Source organism: Camponotus floridanus, unplaced genomic scaffold, assembly GCF_003227725.1.
Source record: "Camponotus floridanus strain SB8 unplaced genomic scaffold, Cflo_v7.5 scaffold157, whole genome shotgun sequence".
Taxonomy (NCBI): domain Eukaryota; kingdom Metazoa; phylum Arthropoda; class Insecta; order Hymenoptera; family Formicidae; genus Camponotus; species Camponotus floridanus.
In genome coordinates, this window is record NW_020229278.1 from 200180 (window position 1) to 220108 (window position 19929).

The 19929-nt window shown below is 32.7% G+C and overlaps 2 protein-coding genes across 11 annotated transcripts in view; one reads left to right on the top strand and one right to left on the bottom strand.

Annotated features, from left to right (window-relative positions):
* Nucleotides 1–693: 693 nt before the first annotated feature.
* LOC105248591 (carbohydrate sulfotransferase 4) lies at nucleotides 694–7859 on the bottom strand. 10 transcript variants are annotated; one of them, XM_025406827.1, is made up of 8 exons: nucleotides 7420–7858; nucleotides 4581–4708; nucleotides 3732–3779; nucleotides 2672–2805; nucleotides 2349–2584; nucleotides 2075–2273; nucleotides 1720–1899; nucleotides 694–1425 (listed from the first exon to the last, which is right to left on the bottom strand). In XM_025406827.1, exons 2-8 carry the CDS (start codon nucleotides 4698–4700, stop codon nucleotides 1104–1106), a joined length of 1239 nt encoding a protein of 412 aa, XP_025262612.1. In that variant the 5' UTR covers nucleotides 4701–4708; nucleotides 7420–7858; the 3' UTR covers nucleotides 694–1103. The 10 variants fall into 10 exon arrangements, with proteins under 10 accessions (XP_025262612.1, XP_011251769.1, XP_011251766.1 ...); XM_011253467.3 differs by having other exon boundaries at nucleotides 3723–3779; nucleotides 4581–4724; nucleotides 7420–7855; XM_011253464.3 differs by lacking the exon at nucleotides 7420–7858 and adding an exon at nucleotides 6684–7369.
* Nucleotides 7860–9745: 1886 nt separating this feature from the next.
* LOC105254157 (beta-1,4-glucuronyltransferase 1) overlaps nucleotides 9746–19929 on the top strand; it is a 52561-nt gene continuing 42377 nt past the window's right edge. Inside the window, exon 1 of the mRNA XM_025406824.1 lies at nucleotides 9746–10412. The gene's annotated coding sequence lies outside the window, so the exon portion shown is untranslated. The remainder of the gene's footprint in view (nucleotides 10413–19929) is intronic.

A 19929-nucleotide genomic window follows, 5' to 3' on the forward strand; every position in this document is an offset into this window, starting at 1 on the left:
TTAAATCGCCAAGAAACGGTTCGCAAGATTTCTATCTTTTATCTATAAAGTGTGCAGTGTTATACGAATCTGTATCATACATTATAAAAATCACGCGCTCGCAGGCGAGTTGATCGCGTCTGTACATTTTTAATAATTTGTCGCCGGTCTTGAAGGCCGGTGGAATGGAAACTCTCGTCCTTGACATACACCGCACAGTCAGCTTTATCGGCGACCGCCACATGAGCAAAGGATAACGTCGAATATTTCATTGACGTAAACGAATTAATTGATATTGCGCGCGATCGTATTTCTCCTTTCTTTAATATGAATCACATTAAATGTCGTCTCGATAACATTTTTACTTCAGTTAGCCATGCATATATAGATTTGCGCAACGTTGCCGATGATTCCTAATGTTGTAAGACTTGATTACAATTGAGATTTAATTTCCGTTCATAATGTATTCATTAAATGATTAAGATCTTCCCGCAATCAATACATTCTATTATTAGATAAACATTCTTTAAGTTTCCTGCATTATCTCTTCAATTCGATTGAGTATTACTATGTGTGATTTCAATAAGATTGAAAAATAAAATTGAAAATCAAGTTTTATGTATATAACTTATAAGTTCGATTATTATTTATCTTTTCAAACTAATAATATCAATTATATCAAGTAGTTAATATCAAAGTAATTTATATATATTAGACATAAAATATTCTCGAAAGATTTGCAATATATTTAGAAACATTTTGAATACATCTGCAACGTTCGCGTTCGATATGATTAGATATTATATATTTTTGTCACACATTTCAGGCTCTTAAAAAAAACTTCCTTTAATCTTTGTCCATAATTTCAGAACTACAAACGCGTATCTCAATTTCATCGGTCCTTTTGCAGGAACAGCTTTATTGGTTTCATGAGATTTAGGACTCGGACAAACTTTCTTGAAATCGACATTCATTCTTCTTGTTACTATCTTCCTGAGTGACATCATTAGCACCTTTCGCTGAATACTTATATGAACTACGGCACTCTCTTATCTGACCATTGCCATTCGTTATACCAATACGCTGTACATCATATCTACATTGAGCATGTCGTCTGTCAGCTGTCACAACTGCAGCCGATAATTTGTGATAGGATCAAAGTCTTTTTGGTGAGTAGAATTTAAGGCCATCACGTATCCCCACAATCGCATGGCGGTTGCGCAAACCCTTTGTATCTCGTGTACCTCCTCGAAGTCTAGATCGGCTCGCCAGTGAAATGGCGCAACTTTAGAATTCCGGAAGGTGCTGGATACGCCGCCCACATCGTTTTTTGTGTGCGTATCCAGAAATTTCTTCACGTTCGTATGAAAGTTTAAACCGTAAAAATTGTAAAGTTCCTTCACATGTCTGTAGGGATCCACGGAAAGGTCCTCGTAGCGTACCACTCTATCACATTAAAAAAATTAATTATTTAAACATTAAATATTTAAATTAAATATTTAAAAGTTAAAAATTAAATATTTAAAAATTCTTCTTTCGCAACTTATTGAGAGTACCATATTTATTAAGTCAATTGGCGTTGATTCAAGTCAATTGAAGATCGTCAATGATTCAAGTCAATTGAAGATCGTCATTGATTCAAGTCAATTGAAGATTGTTTTGCGCGTGAAAATAAATTTTGAAATTATTTTTATAAATATTGAACATATATAACTTGGAAAAGTAATGCGTATATTATACCTGAAAGAACGTGGATACTTTTTCGAGAGTTCTACCGCCGCATTAAAATCCGACACCATATCGGCACAAACCAGAGCTGGATCGGAACAATCGGGTTTAGCGGGACACCATTCCCTATGCTTTCTAGATTGCAGAATGCCTCTCGGATCGCGGATAAGTAGCACTAATCGCACACCTAAACTGTAATATAAATACATGTTTGTTATGTTTTAGAATATTTTTTATTTATTGTTTTTTATTTATTTATTATATTTAATTTATTTTATGAAGTGCTATAATATATATTCGAGCGAAATCTAAACCTTTCAAACAAATCTAACATTTTACATGTTTTAAAACTTATTCATATTCTTACTCTTCTTCAGCCAAAAGCTTCTCTGCTGCACGCAATCTCAATCGCACGAGTTTCATCGATTGGAATGGAAAGAGCCGACAAAACTTGGCAACAAAACGTGGATCCCAACAGATACGTTTGTGCGCCTGGCACTGCCGCCACAAGTGCGTATTGTGATTAAAAACCCAAGGATGAGTTTTCCCATAATTTAGATATCGGTCTGTAATAATAATTACGATTGTACATGACTGATCATTAAACGATATGATTGCAAATTCAAAGGATGTAAGATTACCGAGCTCTTTGTATTCGCAATTCAGCAGAGAGATAATTCTCGTCAAGGATTCATCGGCGAGCGGCGATTCTCTGATTTGCACAATTCCATAATCCAATAACGGTTCGTAATGATAAAAATTAGCCGGATGAGCATTCACCACGTCGCCGAGAAATGTGCTGCCGCTTCGCCAACTCGTCAGAATTATGCTTCTCACAGGTCTGCCATCTTTCTCCATCACCAGATCTTCAAGTTTGCTACGATAAATAGAGAATGCAATGATTTTTTTTAGATACATTTTCGAAGCGATTTCTAAAATAATCTGTCACGCGTATAAAACTCACCTCACATTTACCCCATATTTTCCGTTTGGATATTCATAATTTTCCATTTCCCTTTTAATCATCTTTCTTTGTTGATCAACCACCTCCTGAATTTCGGTAATTGTAGCATTTTCCGTGTATCCCGTAATATACGCCTAAAAGATTGAAATGATTACTATAAACAATCATTATAGCGAGCGTTATCATTAGTGATATTGATGCAAATAAATGCAGTGTTAAAACATAGTTCAATATATAATGGGAGAAGAGATATGCAACATATCGTAAATAAATAAATAGAAGTTTAGAATTTTTGAGACTCAAATTGCATAAAAGCAGATTTCTACAGCACAGATACATTTTAATTATCTTCCTTTAATTTAACGAAAATAAAGCTTTAAATCTCGTAAATCTGTTAATTTGTTTAATATACAACAGAATTTGTTTAATTATTATATAACAGAGTACTTATTTATATAACTTCACATTTCTTAAATAAGCAAAGCGAAAATTTAGTTGCAAGCATTATTAAAAAATGGAGAATGCGTGAATGAACAATAATGTTAATAGGTATAATAAATAATACATTTCACTAAATTGCTTTTAATCTAATCGATATAATCGAGTTCGTTCTATTTCATGTTATCTATATTCTGTTTTATGTATATAACTGTTTCTGTTATATATTATTAGCATAATTATTAATAACAAAATTTAATTAGTAAGAGATCATTAATTTTCATTGGCTGTTAATAACAATTAACATTTTGTTAAAGATAAATAATTAATAAGTTTTAGTTGCTCGTAAAAATTTACATACATATCGTATAAATCTATATATATTATTAATTATCAAAAGTAATACAATGCAACATATACAATATAAAAAAAAATGAAAATCAAATAAAAAAAAATAGATGTTCCTAAAGTTAATTACGTCTTTCCTTACTTGACTTATGTCAATATTACATTAAGATAAGATAGTCAAAGAATAATTAGCATCTTAACAAACAAGTTCTAACAAAAAATGAGAATGAGTTTGCATTACTCAAGTCGATACACACGTGCATACCTGGCTTACCGTTACCGGTTCTTGAATTTTCGTGGTCCTTGGCCTTATCTCAACATCCTATATCGAAGAAGAAAGCATCGACGTTTTAGCGTTTCGATTGTGCGTGGTGAGCGTGAATGTATCACTAATGTGACTTAGGATAACTGTCTTTTTTTCTCCCTCTTTCTTAATCTAAGTAGTGTATTATAATGTCCTTGGAGAATGCAAGTGCAAGTATATCATAGGGATACCCGAATATATATATATATATATATATATATATATATATATATATATAATATATATACCGTATGTGAGATACTATTATACTATTATATAAGTTAAGAGTGTGTGAATTGCTATAAAAGTGAGAGTCTACGCGCAAGCATGCTGATCATGATAAATAATCATGTTACACCTGTTTCTCAGACACTGTAATCAGACTTCTCAAGAAAAAATTTACATTATCAAACGAAAATACATTACATCATCGCAGAATTAAATATCTCAAAGTAAAGATCAAGTGATGATACAACCTTTGGAAAATTCTAACAAGTTACTATTACTAATTTTAAATTTTTCTATTTTTTTTTTCTTGTCAATATCTGACAGCACAAAATATTATCCACTGATAGTAGTCTCTGATAACATTTTGTAAACGATTGTCCTGAAACAGTGCGTAAGAAAGAAAAGGAATGAGAGACGGGGAGAATGTGCGTCGATTTTTTAGGCAGAGTTTTCGATTTGCCAAGTATCGTTAATGTGTAAGAGATTGATAAAAAAAGAATTAGAGGTGCAAAAGTTAGACTTTACCGTCAGAAAGAGCGTGTTTGGCGTGACTCAATTTAGAGCAATCCCCACCTCCGAATTTTTACTGACCGATATCACCGGCTGCAGTCGATGCTCGAGGTAGCTGCTGTAGCGTTGATTAAATGCTAGGAAGAAGATGCAGATGGACGCCAGGGCTACCAGACCGTAAAAACTCAACCGCTTCGACATCCTTATTCCTATAAAGTGCAGGAACTTGAACAAGATAAAGATTGTTTATACAGAATGAAAATCAAATAATGCCAGAGTACAATTGAAACTATAAAAGCATTTAGTCGAAAGAAGCTATATTATTGACATTCATATTCAATGCATTTTTGAAATATTGCAATCTGCTTTTTTTGTATTTTTTTAATATGAATGATACATTTTTATGTAGTTATTATTGTAATTTTATTTTGTATAACAGCAGAAAACATATCGATTCATTATTTCATTTTTATTCGAAAAGATCGTATAATGTTTAAAAAATCTTAAAAAATATATTGTCCCAGAAGTACTGTAACTAAAGTATGTTACAATCAATTATGCTCTACAATTAAGGATGTTTTGTATGTACAATCCCAGCAAAAAGTACTTACAAATAAATTTTGATGAATATATCCACTTTTGGTGTATTTTGAGTAAGAAATTGTGTGAAATATTACAACTTGATTTTAGCTACAGTGCAGAGATGTATTTTTTAATATTTATTGTGTTTTTACTGAAATATTCCGAATTTTGTTAATCGAAATGATTAACTTTTGGCAGAGAATTTCGCCTTGTGACAGATACATGGCTAATTTAATTGAATTATATTTAATATCTTTTTAACCAGTTAGTACTTCTATAATATTATTTGACCAAATATTTCCTCTGTATCTAAACTTTTGCAAATTTTAAACAAATTCTGAATATTATATCCATGTATGTTTGTCATTTGAATCGGCGTGGTTATACGTTTCCCATAAGAACACATGTTAATTCAGTGCAAATTAAAATCCTTATAACTTGTGAACGCTTTAGTGAATCGATTTAAAAATTGTAGATTCTAAATATATGTAAGATTCTAAATATATGTAAGGACATTCTGTACAATTTTCATTAAATTCTCAATATTTTGAAAATAGCTACAAAACATCCTTAATCGAAATGATGAACTTTTGGCAGAGAATTTTCGTCTTGTGTCAGATATGTGGCTAATTTCATTTAATTATATTTATATTTAATTATATTTAATATCTTTTTAACCAGTAGTACTTGTATAATATTATTTGACCAAATATTTCCTCTGTATCTAAAATACACTTTTGCAATTTTTAAACAAATTCTAAATATTATTTCCATGTGTTTTTGTCACTTGAATCGACGTGGTTATATGTTTCCCATAAGAACACATGTCAATTGGATACAAATTAAAATCTTTATAACTTGTGAACGCTTTAATGAATCGATTTAAAAATTGTACTGAAGATTCTAAATATATGTAAGGACATTCTGTACAATTTTCATTAAATTCTCAATATTTTGAAAATAGCTACAAAACATCCTTAATCGAAATGATGAACTTTTGGCAGAGAATTTTCGTCTTGTGTCAGATACGTGGCTAATTTTATTTAATTATATTTAATATCTTTTTAACCAGTTAGTACTTGTATAATATTATTTGACCAAATATTTCCTCTGTATCTAAACTACACTTTTGCAATTTTTAAACAAATTCTAAATATTATTTCCATGTGTTTTTGTCACTTGAATCGACGTGGTTATATGTTTCCCATAAGAACACATGTTAATTGGATACAAATTAAAATCTTTATAACTTGTGAACGCTTTAATGAATCGATTTAAAAATTGTACTGAAGATTTTAAACATATGTAAGGACATTCTGTACAATTTTCATTAAATTCTCAATATTTTAAAAATACCTACAAAACATCCTTAATTTCGACAACTTTAATCTGTGGTCTGATTAAAATTCCGCTGATAATCACGTAACCGCAGATAATAAGAAACGACGAATGAATTTGATTAAATAAAATCACGAAACGATAAAAAGAACAGAAGGTTTTTCTTTGCCGATAGCGGGGGAGCGAGGGACACGATAAGACACGAGCGCGACGAAACGATCGATTGCAATTAATTACACGTAACAGAAACGCGATTCGTCTCACCTTGTGCGAAATATTCCCTGCTAAATGAAACCTCGCCATGCTCCGTCAATCGCGAAACCTCCACGTTCATCCAAGGCGCGCGCTATCTCATCTCGCGGCATAATAACGCACAATAAATCTCGCATCCCAACGCAGCCGCGGGCGATTATCAGACGCGTTCTCCCGCATCAAATCAAAGTTTCCGTCGACGTATTTACAAGGACGACGCGCGCTTTGTGTCGTCGCCAATTCTTTCAACGTCTCGTATCACACGCGCGCAGCGTCAGGTCAGGTCTCCTTGACTTCGTCGAAAAATCGATCCCGCTCGCGCGGATCTCTCGCGATAGAAGAGTTCCTTCTACTCCTTTTCTTCTGTCAACACATCCCGCCCGATCGCGTTTGCCTCTAGAAACGCGATGGGAGACAGTAATATCTCGCGGAATCGTACAGCACTGATCTGACGAGCGTAAGCGAGGGAAGCGGGGGATGATTCGTCCGTTCGTGATGAGAGAAAAAAAAAAAAGGGAAAAGGCTGCATCGTCGACGGACGCGCGAATTCCGCTTCTCGTTCCGTTTGACAGCGATTACGCGGTGATAAACATTGACATTACTCGACTTCGCGAACGAGAGGAGATTCATCTCACTCTCTCTCTCTCGCTCTTGATCGCGAATGCAGATGGAATTCTTCTCTCTCTCTCTCTCTCTCTCTCTCTCTCTCTCTCTCTCTCTCTTTCTGTTTTATCTCTCTTTCTCTCACCTCGTGCTCGTGCATTCGTCGCACGATGTAACGCTCGTGTTAGCTCAATCTCGCTGCTCGTGAGACGGCACCGGGAGTCGCGGCTCGGAGCCGCGGGCCGTCTCGAGGACGCGGATGTCGCGCTGCCGGCCTACGAGCACGACGACGACGTTCATTGCGCCGGCCAGCGACGATCGTGGCCTACTGACGGCCAGCCGAAGGCGAGAGGTCGGCGAGACGTCGACGGAGCCGTATTGCGGCTCGTGCCAGGCGCGCCTGGTGTAGGCGCAGAGCGATACACTGTGGGTGTCACGTGGTTCACTTGTACCTTGTACACTCTGTTCGCTTTCTCCTTCTTTCTTCTTCCTTCGGGGCCTGCCCGTTCAATTCGTTTCGTTTTTCGACACGACCCGCATGAATAACCTATATAAGCGTGACATGCATGAGTACAGTTCTACAGTCTTGTATTGATTACGGATGTACCTATCGGAGTTTGCCTTTGATTTTTTGCTTTAGTCCAGTGCTCTAGCTCAGCTTGATTTTTGTTATTTATGTGTAGCGATTTATTTTCCCTCAAAAATTTCTCTCTTTTCTTTTGCAGGGTGATTTAACATTGGAAAATGTTTAGGTGGCTTTGTTTGCGCAAATATTGCAAGTGTCGATAAACGAGTAATTATTATTATATATTATCGGTAAAAAAGGTACCTTCTTATTCGACGGCTGGTAAATGCGCAATCGATAATATTTCGATATTTTTTAATTTCTTTTGACTTTTATATTCTGTATAATTATATCAATCTATAATTTCTTAAAAGGATGCCGGAGTCCTTTTACTGATAAAATGTTATTATTTATTTTTGTCTGAAATCTTTTTATTAATTGCACAAAATAATAAATGCTCCTCTACGATTAAAGTACAGAAACAAAGCGGGATCCTTCTGATTTTATATTAATAATTTGAAAAAATTGAAAAATCGTAAAAAGATCATAACAATATTTGCTTAATATAAAAGTTTTGCAGTTTGTATACACAAAATAAGATAGATTCCCGCTAGAGATTGTATGAAGAGATATAAATGAATTTTTAGAAATGAGTTAGTTTAGAAGCTTAATGAAAAAGATTCCGGTAAATAAACCGATTTTTCAAACTCATTTCTAAAAATTCATTTATATTCCTTCATACAATCTCTAGCGGGAACCTATCTTATTTTGTGTATACAAAACAAATATTGTTACGATTTGACCCCGGAAGCCGATAAAAAACTGTAATTTTTTTATTTTTTGTTAATTTTTAACACAAAATTAGGAATTCCCGCTTTGTTTCTATATTTTAATCGTGGAGGAGCATTTATTATTCTGTGCAATTAAGGATGTTTTGTACCTATTTTCAAAATATTGAGAATTTAATGAAAATTGTACAGAATGTCGTTACATATTAGTTTAGAATCTTTAGTACAATTTTTAAATAGATTCACTAAAGCGTTCACAAGTTATAAGGATTTTAATTTGCATCGAATTAACATGTGTTCTTATGGGAAACGTATAACCACGTCGATTCAAATGACAAAAACACATGGAAATAGTATTCAGAATTTGTTGAAAATTTGCAAGAGTTTAGATATAGAGGAAATATTTGGTCAAATAATATTATACAAGTATTAACTGGTTAAAAAGATATTAAATCTAATTCAATGAAGTTAACCATGTATCTGTCACAAGACGAAATTCTCTGCCAAAAGTTAATCATTTCGATTAACAAAATTTAGAATATTTCAGTAAAAACGCAATAAATATTAAAAGATACATCTCTACACTGTAGCTAAGATCAATTGTAATATTCCACACAATTTCTTACTTGAAATACACCAAAAGTGGATACATTCATCAATATTGATTTTCAGCTACTTTTTGCTGGGATTGTACACACAAAACATCCTTAATAAAATGATTTCGGACAAAAATGAAATATGACATTTTCGGTAAAACAGGACTCCGGTATCCCCTTAACATGGATAGTCTTACCAACTCTAACTTTAGATTTTTAATCTATAATTGAAGAAAAATAAGTGACGAAATTCAAAACAAAAGTGAAGACAGTTATGATTTATCGTAAACCTCTTAAAATATTTTCCACATTACATTACGTAAAGTTACAAATAGAATTTTGTCGCAAATTTCGTGAATTACAAATCGTCGAAAACAAAAAAATTGAACATAAATATTTCATAAATACAGCGGACAAGTTATTGACACGTGTGACGTTTCACAGTTACGAGAACGGCCGCTGCGCGGCGCCACTAGCAGGTCCCGCGTTTTCACGCGCTCCGCGTCAACTTCAGCGCATCGGTCAATTCAGTCGGATGCTGTCGTTCGAGCAGCGCATTCGTATCTTTAGGGAGGTTTCTTCTCGTGCGCGTTCACCCTTCTTCCTTACTCATTCTTTCCATGTCTCTCTCCCCGCGACGCGGACATCTCACGCGAATCGTAACCATTTTCGCCCGGTCAAACAGTATCGAATCATCAGTTCTTCTCTCTCGTTTCTCGCGCCGCGTTCTCGCTCCTCGCCGACTCTCTCGAAACACACACACACACACACACACCACGCAACAAACGTATCTTTCTCTCCTTCTCTCTCCAGTCCTTCATCCCTATCCACCCGGCGGGGCGAGCCGAAAACTCGTTATGCTTCGAGATATCCTCTCCCGCGTCGAACCGGTAATTCCTCGTGATTAGCGAGAGTGCCCGATCTGCTCGCGACGTGCGTCGTCCACGAGCAAACGTCAAGGAAGAGAGAAGAAACGCCGTCCCGGCGAGATGCGCGAGCCCGCGCCACCTCGCTCTTCGTGACTTGACCAGCGAAATTCCGCGCGACGGATTTTTCGCCAAGGATTTCGGGTGGTGCGTCGCGGCCACCGGCTTGCTGTTCGACCAGAGGCGACGGTGGAGGAAGAGACGGAGGTGGAGGCGCCGGAGAGAACATTTCGGGAGGATGCGCGGTTGAGGGGATCGCTGGCGTGAGTAGCTATATGTTACACATATATTTCGCACTGCGATGAGTCTATCTTCCAACGGCGGTTGCGTTCGCCCGTTGATTGCAAAAGTGCACCAATCACTTCGATATTGCTATCGATGTTTTGATCGACGTTTTGATCCTTTGCCTTGCCCCTAAATTGCGCTTTTGAGCTTGTAAACAGTTCAATTAATCGCGACTGGTGACGAGGCGACATTGACAGGAAAATCTGTTCGATTAAAATATTCTCGTGGAAAATGTATCCAAGTAATAAATACAGGGTGTTTCACAAGTGGTGAAATTTCAGGAATGGATTCCTCATGCTTAGAGAAGAAAAAGAAGAACAGTTAATCAACATAGGTCCGGAAATGATTAGTTTTCGAGTTATTAAGATTTTTCTAATACAAAATTTTGTCTCATTTCCCATCTTAGAAGTCCTTTTATAAGCATCAACAATATTTTTCAGACCGCCGAACTTGACGAGAAATGAGATAAAATTTTGTATTACAAAAATCTTAATAACTCATCATTTCCGGACCTATGTTGATTAACTGTTTTTTCCGGAAAACTAATCATTTCCGGACCTATGTTGATTAACTGTTTTTTTCTTCTCTACACTGAGAAAGAAATCTGGTTGCATTAATTAGAATTCTGGTAGATTCAACCAGTATGTCTGTTGGAAAATGAACGAACCAGAATTCTTGTAGAAATTATTTATCAGATGAATCTGATTAATTTCTTCCTGTTAAATTTACCAAATTTTCTCGTTAATAATACTAAACTCGCCAAGGCGTCTAAAATTTTTTCCATCTAATCTCAAAAGTCTGTTTAATATTCTAAATTCTAACATGATTATTGGATAAATTCAATCTAGATTATTGAATAAATTATTTTAAATTCAGTTTATTAGAAATTAAACTGATAAACAGTGATGCAAGAAGAGGATGCAGCTCAAACACACATAATCAGAGAGCTAGCGTCCTCTTTCTGGCACTACTGTTCGTAAGAGAAAAAAAATATACTTTGGATTTAATGTTAATATTAATTCTTTATATACATTTCGTGGCAAATATTATGACTTAAGTTAAGAAGCAAGCAAAGAAATTAATGTAACAAGAAATTTTATAGATCCAACCAGAAAATATTAATTAAACCCTTTTAGTAAAATCTATTAAACGTTCTAGTTATAAAAAATCGAATCTTATTATGATAATTAGAAATTCTTGTTTGATTTAACCAAAATGCCTTTAATCATATACATCTTGTTGGTACAATCAAACGATTTTTCTCAGTGTATACATCAACAATGTTTTTTTAAGTTCGGCGGCCTTTCTAAGAGAAATGAGACAAAATTTTGTATTACAAAAATCTTAATAACTCAAAAACTAATCATTTCCGGATCTAAGTTAATTAACTTTTTTTTTCTTCTCTAAGTATGAGGAATCCATTCCTGAAATTTTGCCCACCACTTATGAAACACTCTGTATAAATGTATCCAACAACATGTATCTTTGACTTGTATATTTTGTTTATTATAAAAATTGAATGATTTCCGGTGAATGATCTCGCGTGCCACTGAATAATTCCATAAAGGACAGAGTACAAATGGATTGAAGCATACAAGGAATTACAAATAAATAAAACGAATAGATACGCAGAATACATCCGGTTGTATACTTCTATTAAAAAAAACACACATTTGTGAGAATCAAATTTGTGTTATTCAAATATTTATAAAATAAAATGTTTTATCTCTTTCTCTTTGTACGATATTGATGGGTTTTACATACATGATGCACCGTTTACGTTACTTGTTAAGGATCAGTAAACTTCGCATTCATACGATACGAAACTCAGCTTGTGAAATATTTATCAGTCGAAATATTCGCGTTTTCTTCAACTTTCGAAAACACGACAAATGACACTATCTATGATATTATTATCACGTAAGCAACAACTCGAATTAATTTTAGTTGCGACATGCAAATTCAATTACGTTTCGCGACTTATTCAAGTCGATCGTCAACTCTTCAATCATCGACGATTAGCCTTTTCACGAGCAGAAGTTTCTAATAAAGTCTTCTTCTTTTCTCAATGAGAAAATTGCGTTTTTCGAGACAGCAGCGACAATTTATGCGACTATTTCCGTTTACGACGGAGACCGCATCGTATCAAAGTTTCGTTATATCGGGACAATAGCTAGATAGATTCAGTGTAATTTTGCCGTAAAGAGAGGACAAAATTCCGCTCTACGCGTCACGATGGAATTTTGCTGCGCGCGTTTTCCACTTCCGTTTTACGCGCTTTCGTTTATCCGCTGGCGAGATCACCGCCTACATTTTTCGCGACGCGAACGTAATTTAGTAGACGTGTTTATCCTTCATGGGATAAAAAGCAACGATGAGTATATTGGATGTTTAGAGAAATTAAACCCCGTTATGAAACTGTTCCTTTCAAATAACGTGCAATCAGGCGGAGTAATTGAAATCGTTATGTGAATGGGATGTACAATGATTTCTTGATATTAATAATGTTGAATGACAACGTGTCGTGATTCTCGAAAATACGAACTGGCTGTAACTTTGAAATTGTGCTCACGCTATAATATATACTATACCGGTAAAGCTGATAAAAGACGAAACGCGAGAAAGTAATCGGAGTCATCACTCCAATTATGCATATTTCTCGATGAGTTTCGCTTTTTTTATTACACACACATATGAGCCGTTTATTTTGAAAGTGGCCTAAGTCCATTTGTCAATTATTTTTTATTATTTTTTTTTATTATTTTTAATTTTATTGAAACGCACAAACTCTTAAATATCTCAATTTAAATATAAATATAAATATCTCAATTTAAATATAATAACTTTCAAAATAAACGGCTCATATACGTTATCAAATTTTTTTGTTGAATGAGAACGGAACACTAAATTCATTGGAAGAATTCATGACGAAAAATTTGATAAATAATTCTGCGATATCCTTCGAATGCAATATTATAAAGAGAGAGAGAGAGAGAGAGAGAATTATCCTATATTCTCTTTCTTTCATCTATGAATGCGTTTTGATGAATTTCATTTCGATTTTTCTACAATATGGGCGGAAATTTTGACGAATTCTCTCACAATTCTCGAATATATTCGCCTCGATATCGCATAAATTGATGAGAAAATTTATAGTCGAGAGTAAACGTCGGAAAAATTTTTTCGACACACTCTAAATAAGTGCGTCATCCAATTACGTGTGAAAACCTAAAATAAATTCAATGTAATAAAGACAAATTATGTAGAACGAAAAGCGCTTCCTGACTTAAATAACTTGATAAATTAATTACAGTATAAACTCGAGTTATATACTTTGTCCTCTGAAATGACTGGTAGATTGAGACTTTCATAATAGAGGAAAATTGTTATTTTACCTATGATATAATTGTTGTAAAAAATCAATTATAAAGACACATCGAAAAAATTAATAATTAATAAAATATCGATCTATTCATTCTCCTAATAAAACAAGGCGATTTGAATTCATTATTTTTATTAAATATAATATGTAATATATTATAATATTAAATATATTAAACATATGTGTATATATATATATATATATATATATATATATTTATTTATTTATTTATAATATACTGCATTTTTATGATATAACACACAATACTCAGGTAGCACATATTCGTTTCAAAAATGTTTTTGAAATATTTCCTTGAAATGTTTCGTAATCGACTCTTGATATCGTTTCTAATTGGTTAAAATGTCCACCTGAAGAACATTAAGAAATACGTTTTTTTCTGATAAAAAATATGTTCAAAATACGTTTAAAATACGTTTTCTGATAAAAAATACGTTTAAAATACGTTTAAAATATGTTTCTTTCTTTATTAGTTATCACTGAATTATTATTATTATTAATGAAAACAGTAAACAGAGTCATTGATACAGCAGTTATAAGTTATTAACACTGTACTGAAAAAAAATCTGGTTGCATTAATTAGAATTCTGGTAGATTCAATCAGTATGTCTGTTGAAAAATGAATGAACCAGAATTTTTGTATGAATTACCAGATGAATCTGATTAATTTCTTTTTGTTAAATTTACCAAATTTTCTGGTTAATAATACTAAACTCACCAGCACCAAGTCTAAAATTTTTCCCATCTAATCTCAAAAGTCTCTTTAATATTCTGAATTCCAGCACAATTATTGCATAAATTCAATCCAGATTATTGAATAAATTATTTTAATTAAGTTCAGTTTGTTAGAAATTAAATAATTAAATAATTAAGTTCAGTTTGTTAGAAATTAAATTGATAAATAGTGACGCAAGAAGAGGATGCAGCTCAAACACAATCTGAGGGCTAGCATCCTCTTTCTGGCACTACTGCTGATAAGAAAAAAAATATACTTTGGATTTAATGTTAATACTAGTTCTTTATATACATTTCATGGCAAATATTGAATACGAGTTAAGTTAAGAAGCAAGCAAAGAAATTAATGTAACAAGAAATTTTATAGATCCAACCAGAAAATACTAACCAAATCCTTATAAGATCCTAGTAAGATCTATTAAACGTTCTAGTTATAAAAAATCGAGTCTTATCATGATAACTAGAAATTCTTGTTTGATTTAACCAAAATGCCTTCAATCATATACGTCTTGTTGCTACAATCAAACGATTTTTCTCAGTGTGTAATCAATAATATTTCACTGAAAGAATTAGTAATATTGACTGTTTTAATCAGTAATATTAATTTATCTACTTCGTATAAAATTAAAAATTTTATTTATATTTACATTTTATGTGTGTGTGTGTGTGTGTGTGTGTGTGTGTGTGTGTGTGTGTGTGTGTGTGTGTGTGTGTGTGTGTGTGTGTGTGTGTGTGTGTGTGTGTGTGTGTGTGTGTGTGTGTGTGTGTGTGTGTGTGTGTGTGTGTGTGTGTATGTATAATTTAAAATAATTGAAATTAATAAAAATTAAATTTGAATTTAATAAAAATTTTTATTTTGTCTAGAAACGTGAAAAATATGTTTCCTTAACTATGGTTTTGAAAGCGTCTCTCTTAGAAACGTTTCTTATTAATGCATTATGATTAAAAAATATTGGATACGTTTAAGAAACGTATATAAAACGAACGTGTGCTACCTGGGTAATATCAAATACTTTCATGTTATAATAGACGAATAAAATTTCGAGCAAGTCAGAATCTAATGTAAATCTAAATTTAAATCTTATAACTGTAAGATGATCTATTGTTCGATCTCGATTTTGAATCTATGCGCAAGGCGGAAAGTTTTGCACAGATCCCGTAATTCCATTAAGATGTCACGCCGCGATATAATTCGCGTATTGTTCGCATACAATGGATACATGTCAAGTTGGCGGATCAGTTTTCATCGACGACAGAGAAATAATTCATACGTAATTATCTATAACTGAGATCTATAAGCAGACCCCTGGAGGATAAAGTCGCTGGATTTCACATGTAACTTGAAATAATTTTTATGCAAAATAATAATTCAACATGTGGTTCTTCGTAACACATGTGTGTTATGCATAATATACGATAAATATATTTCAAATATAAGAAAAAATTGTTGAATAAAGATAAAGTATTATAAGAATAAAAAGCAACGTAAAGGTGATAAATATAGTTGTACGTGTTGAGCTACTAAATATAGAGTCGACTCCAATCTTACTCCGCGTATTAAAAAATTTGATCGCTTCAATTTGATATATTTAATGTTTTTTTTTTTATATCGTGATGAAAATTGATGATTTAATTGACTTCAATCTTACTCCGCGTATTAAAAAGTTTGATCGCTTCAGTTTGATATAATTAATGTTTTTTTATATCTTGATGAAAATTGACGATGTAATTTTGAGGGAATAGCTTCCAAACTTTGGAGGAAATAGCTTCAAAGTAGTTTGAAGAAAGTTCAAGCAATTTATACGAAATAGAACACGAAGCGCGCGCCTCTTGCGCGGGGGACACTCTGTATATACCGGTCGAATCTATTTCTGTACGCGACACACCGGCCGCGTGTTGTCAATCGCGTGCACCCAGCGCGACGCTCTGTGCACGCGTTCGTTCGCCACTCGGTCAACCACGTTTGTCGGGGATCTAGTTCGCGATAGCGCGAAAGGAAACGTCCGATAGAGAGAAAGAGAGCGAAAGAGTCGATCTCTTTTCAAGCGTTACCGCCCCAAGTGACGTCGATTAGATTGATCTTTACGGAACAGCTCTGCACGTTATTGGGATATCAATATTCGCGCGCCTTGAGATATCCTCGAAGTTGAGTTGAGTGAATATCAATAGTCCCCACGGACGATATTTATCATTTTCTCGTTCTATTATATTAGCTCTTTTTATTATATTTTAAATTTATTGAAAAATATTCCAGAAAAAAATGTAATTTTTTTTATTAAATTTAAGAAATCTGAGAGATTTCTTAAATTTAATTAAATTAATCAATTTAGTGAGAAGTCGATTTCTTACTTGGCAACATTTTCGAATTCTGATTATCTGAAGATTTATATTTTATATAAAGGGACCTTTGTGAATTAAGAAGTGATTAAAGGAATAAAGGAAACTTTGTTTTCCCATTAATTCTAAATGTCGACTTAATCTCAAAGGAAGCTTGAACTTTAGAAACTTTATTTACTTACACTGAGAAAAAAATTTGGTTGCATTAATTAGAATTCTGGTAGATTCAATCAGTATGTCTGTTGGAAAACGGACGAACCAGAATTCTTGTAGGAATTACCAGATGAATCTGATTAATGTCTTCTTGTTAAATTTACCAAATTTTATGGTTAATAATACTAAACTCACCAGCACCAAATCGTCTAAAATTTTTTCCATCTAATCTCAAAAGTCTGTTTAATATTCTGAATTTCAACACGATTATTGCATAAATTCAATCCAGATTATTGAATAATTTATTTTACATTCAGTTTGTTAGAAATTAAACTGATAAACAGTGATGCAAGAAGAGAATGCAGCTCAAACACACACAATCAGAGAACTAGCGTTCTCTTTCTGGCACTATTGCTCGTAAGAGAAAAAAAATATACTTTGGATTTAATGTTAATTCTAGTTTTTTACATACATTTCATGGCAAATATTGAATATGAGTTAAGTTAAGAAGCAAGCAAAGAAATTAATGTAACAAGAAATTCGATAGATCCAATCAGAAAATACTAATCAAATCCTTATAGTAAAATCTATTAAACGTTCTAGTTGTAAAAAATCGAGTCTTATCATGATAACTAGAAATTCTTGTTTAATTTAACCAAAATGCCTTCAATCATATACGTCTTGTTGGTACAATCAAATGATTTTTCTCAGTGTAAGAATTTATCCGATAATTTCTCGATATTAAGTATGTAATATTCTCTTCTTTTCTCAATTTTTCAGTATCTTTTCTAAAATTTATCTATTGATATTGAAATTAAATTATGAGACATACACCTGCACTGAGAAAAAAGTCTGGTTTAATTAGAATTCTGGTAGATTCAATCAGTATGTCTGTTGGAAAATGAATGAACCAGAATTTTTGTAGGAATTACCAGATGAATCTGATTAATTTCTTTTTGTTAAATTTACCAAATTTTCTGGTTAATAATACTAAACTCACCAGCACCAAGTCGTCTAAAATTTTTCCCATCTAATCTCAAAAGTCTGTTTAATATTCTAAATTCCAACATGATTATTGGATAAATTCAATCTAGATTATTGAATAAATTATTTTAAATTCAGTTTATTAGAAATTAAACTGATAAACAGTGATGCAAGAAGAGGATGCAACTCAAACACACACAATCAGAGAGCTAGCGTTCTCTTTCTGGCACTACTGCTCGTAAGAGAAAAAAAATATTCTTTGGATTTAATGTTAATACTAGTTCTTTACATACATTTCATGGCAAATATTGAATACGGGTTAAGTTAAGAAGCAAGCAAAGAAATTAATGTAACAAGAAATTTTATAGACCCAACCAGAAAATACTAACCAAATCCTTACAGTAAAATCTATGAAACGTTCTAGTTATAAAAAATCGAGTTTTATGATGATAACTAGGAATTCTTGTTTGATTTAATCAAAATGCCTTCAATCATATACGTCTTGTTGGTACAATCAAGCGATTTTTCTCAGTGTGCGAAAAATTATATAGAAATTAATTATTTAGAGAAATTAATTTGAGAAAATACGAAGAAAGGAAGACTAATTGGGAGAAATTAATATTTTATTAGCACGCGGGAAAAAGACGACAAATAAATTCAATAAATTATGCATGCAGCACAAAGCTGTCACAAGGTGTCCTTTAAGCGAGGCGTCTGCGATTATAGATTAAAATTAGCAAAAATGTCCCAATTTGGCTAAATATTTCGGTCGCTAGCAAAGAAAAGAGATCTTTTCCAGCATTTTTCAGCATTTTCCGTTTTGCAAAGATTGAGATATATTTTTAAAAACTACGTATTTTTAATGTGTGGTTTATTTTTATTTTTATTTAATTTAATTTTATCTTATCGGGTCACAGTTAATAGACATGTTCTAATAATCTTTGTTAATAGACACGTTCTAATAATCTTTGTTAAATAGAATTTTCCAGACAGAAATAATAGACATCGCAATCCGTACATGATTTTTAAATGGACACGGTTTTTGGCGATATGGATATGCGATTATCAAATATTCGAGCAATCGTATTTCCACAGCTGTCTCCTAATCTGCTTATCTAATATTTGTTCATAACAGTTCATTCATAAAATAATTATCATGATCGTGAAGATAAACTCTCGCGAAACACAAGTGCCTGATATAAATTTTGGTAGAAATTCCCTCGCTCTCTTATCTTGATGCGTATTTGGCACTAATCTGAATTGATGCTTACTGAGCTGTGTAATTATTGAATCACAATGTGATATTTAATGTTTACAGAATCGATATATTGCTGCATTTAACCCGTGATTAGCTGACCAAATATTTATACATTGCTTCAATGGTTGAGCATTAGATGATGATTGTTGTTATAATTACTTTTTTAAATAAAATCAATATATTATTATTGATAGCAGTGATTTCATTTATCAATATAACACAACAAACAGTAAAATTTTGGCGAGAAGAATTAATTAGTGACAGTGGATACTTCAATCAATAATATTTAAAATGCTCTATTATAATATTATATATTTTAAATAAATTCATAGTAATATGTTTTATTAAAAAATAAAATAAAATGTGTATAATATGTACATAATTCTGAATTTCTGAAAATCTTATTATCATTATTATTAATGAACAAAATGAACAAAATATGAGTGTTTACACTGATCTTAGGTCAAATCCTGTGTCAAATTATTTGAATCAGTAACATTTTCATTGATTCAATTTGCAAAGTAATGCGGGATTAAATTACGTAAATGATGATTAAGCCTTGAAAAATTTAGTAATTGAAAACACATAATAAGGTCTTAATCTATGTTAATTACATTAGTTTATTATA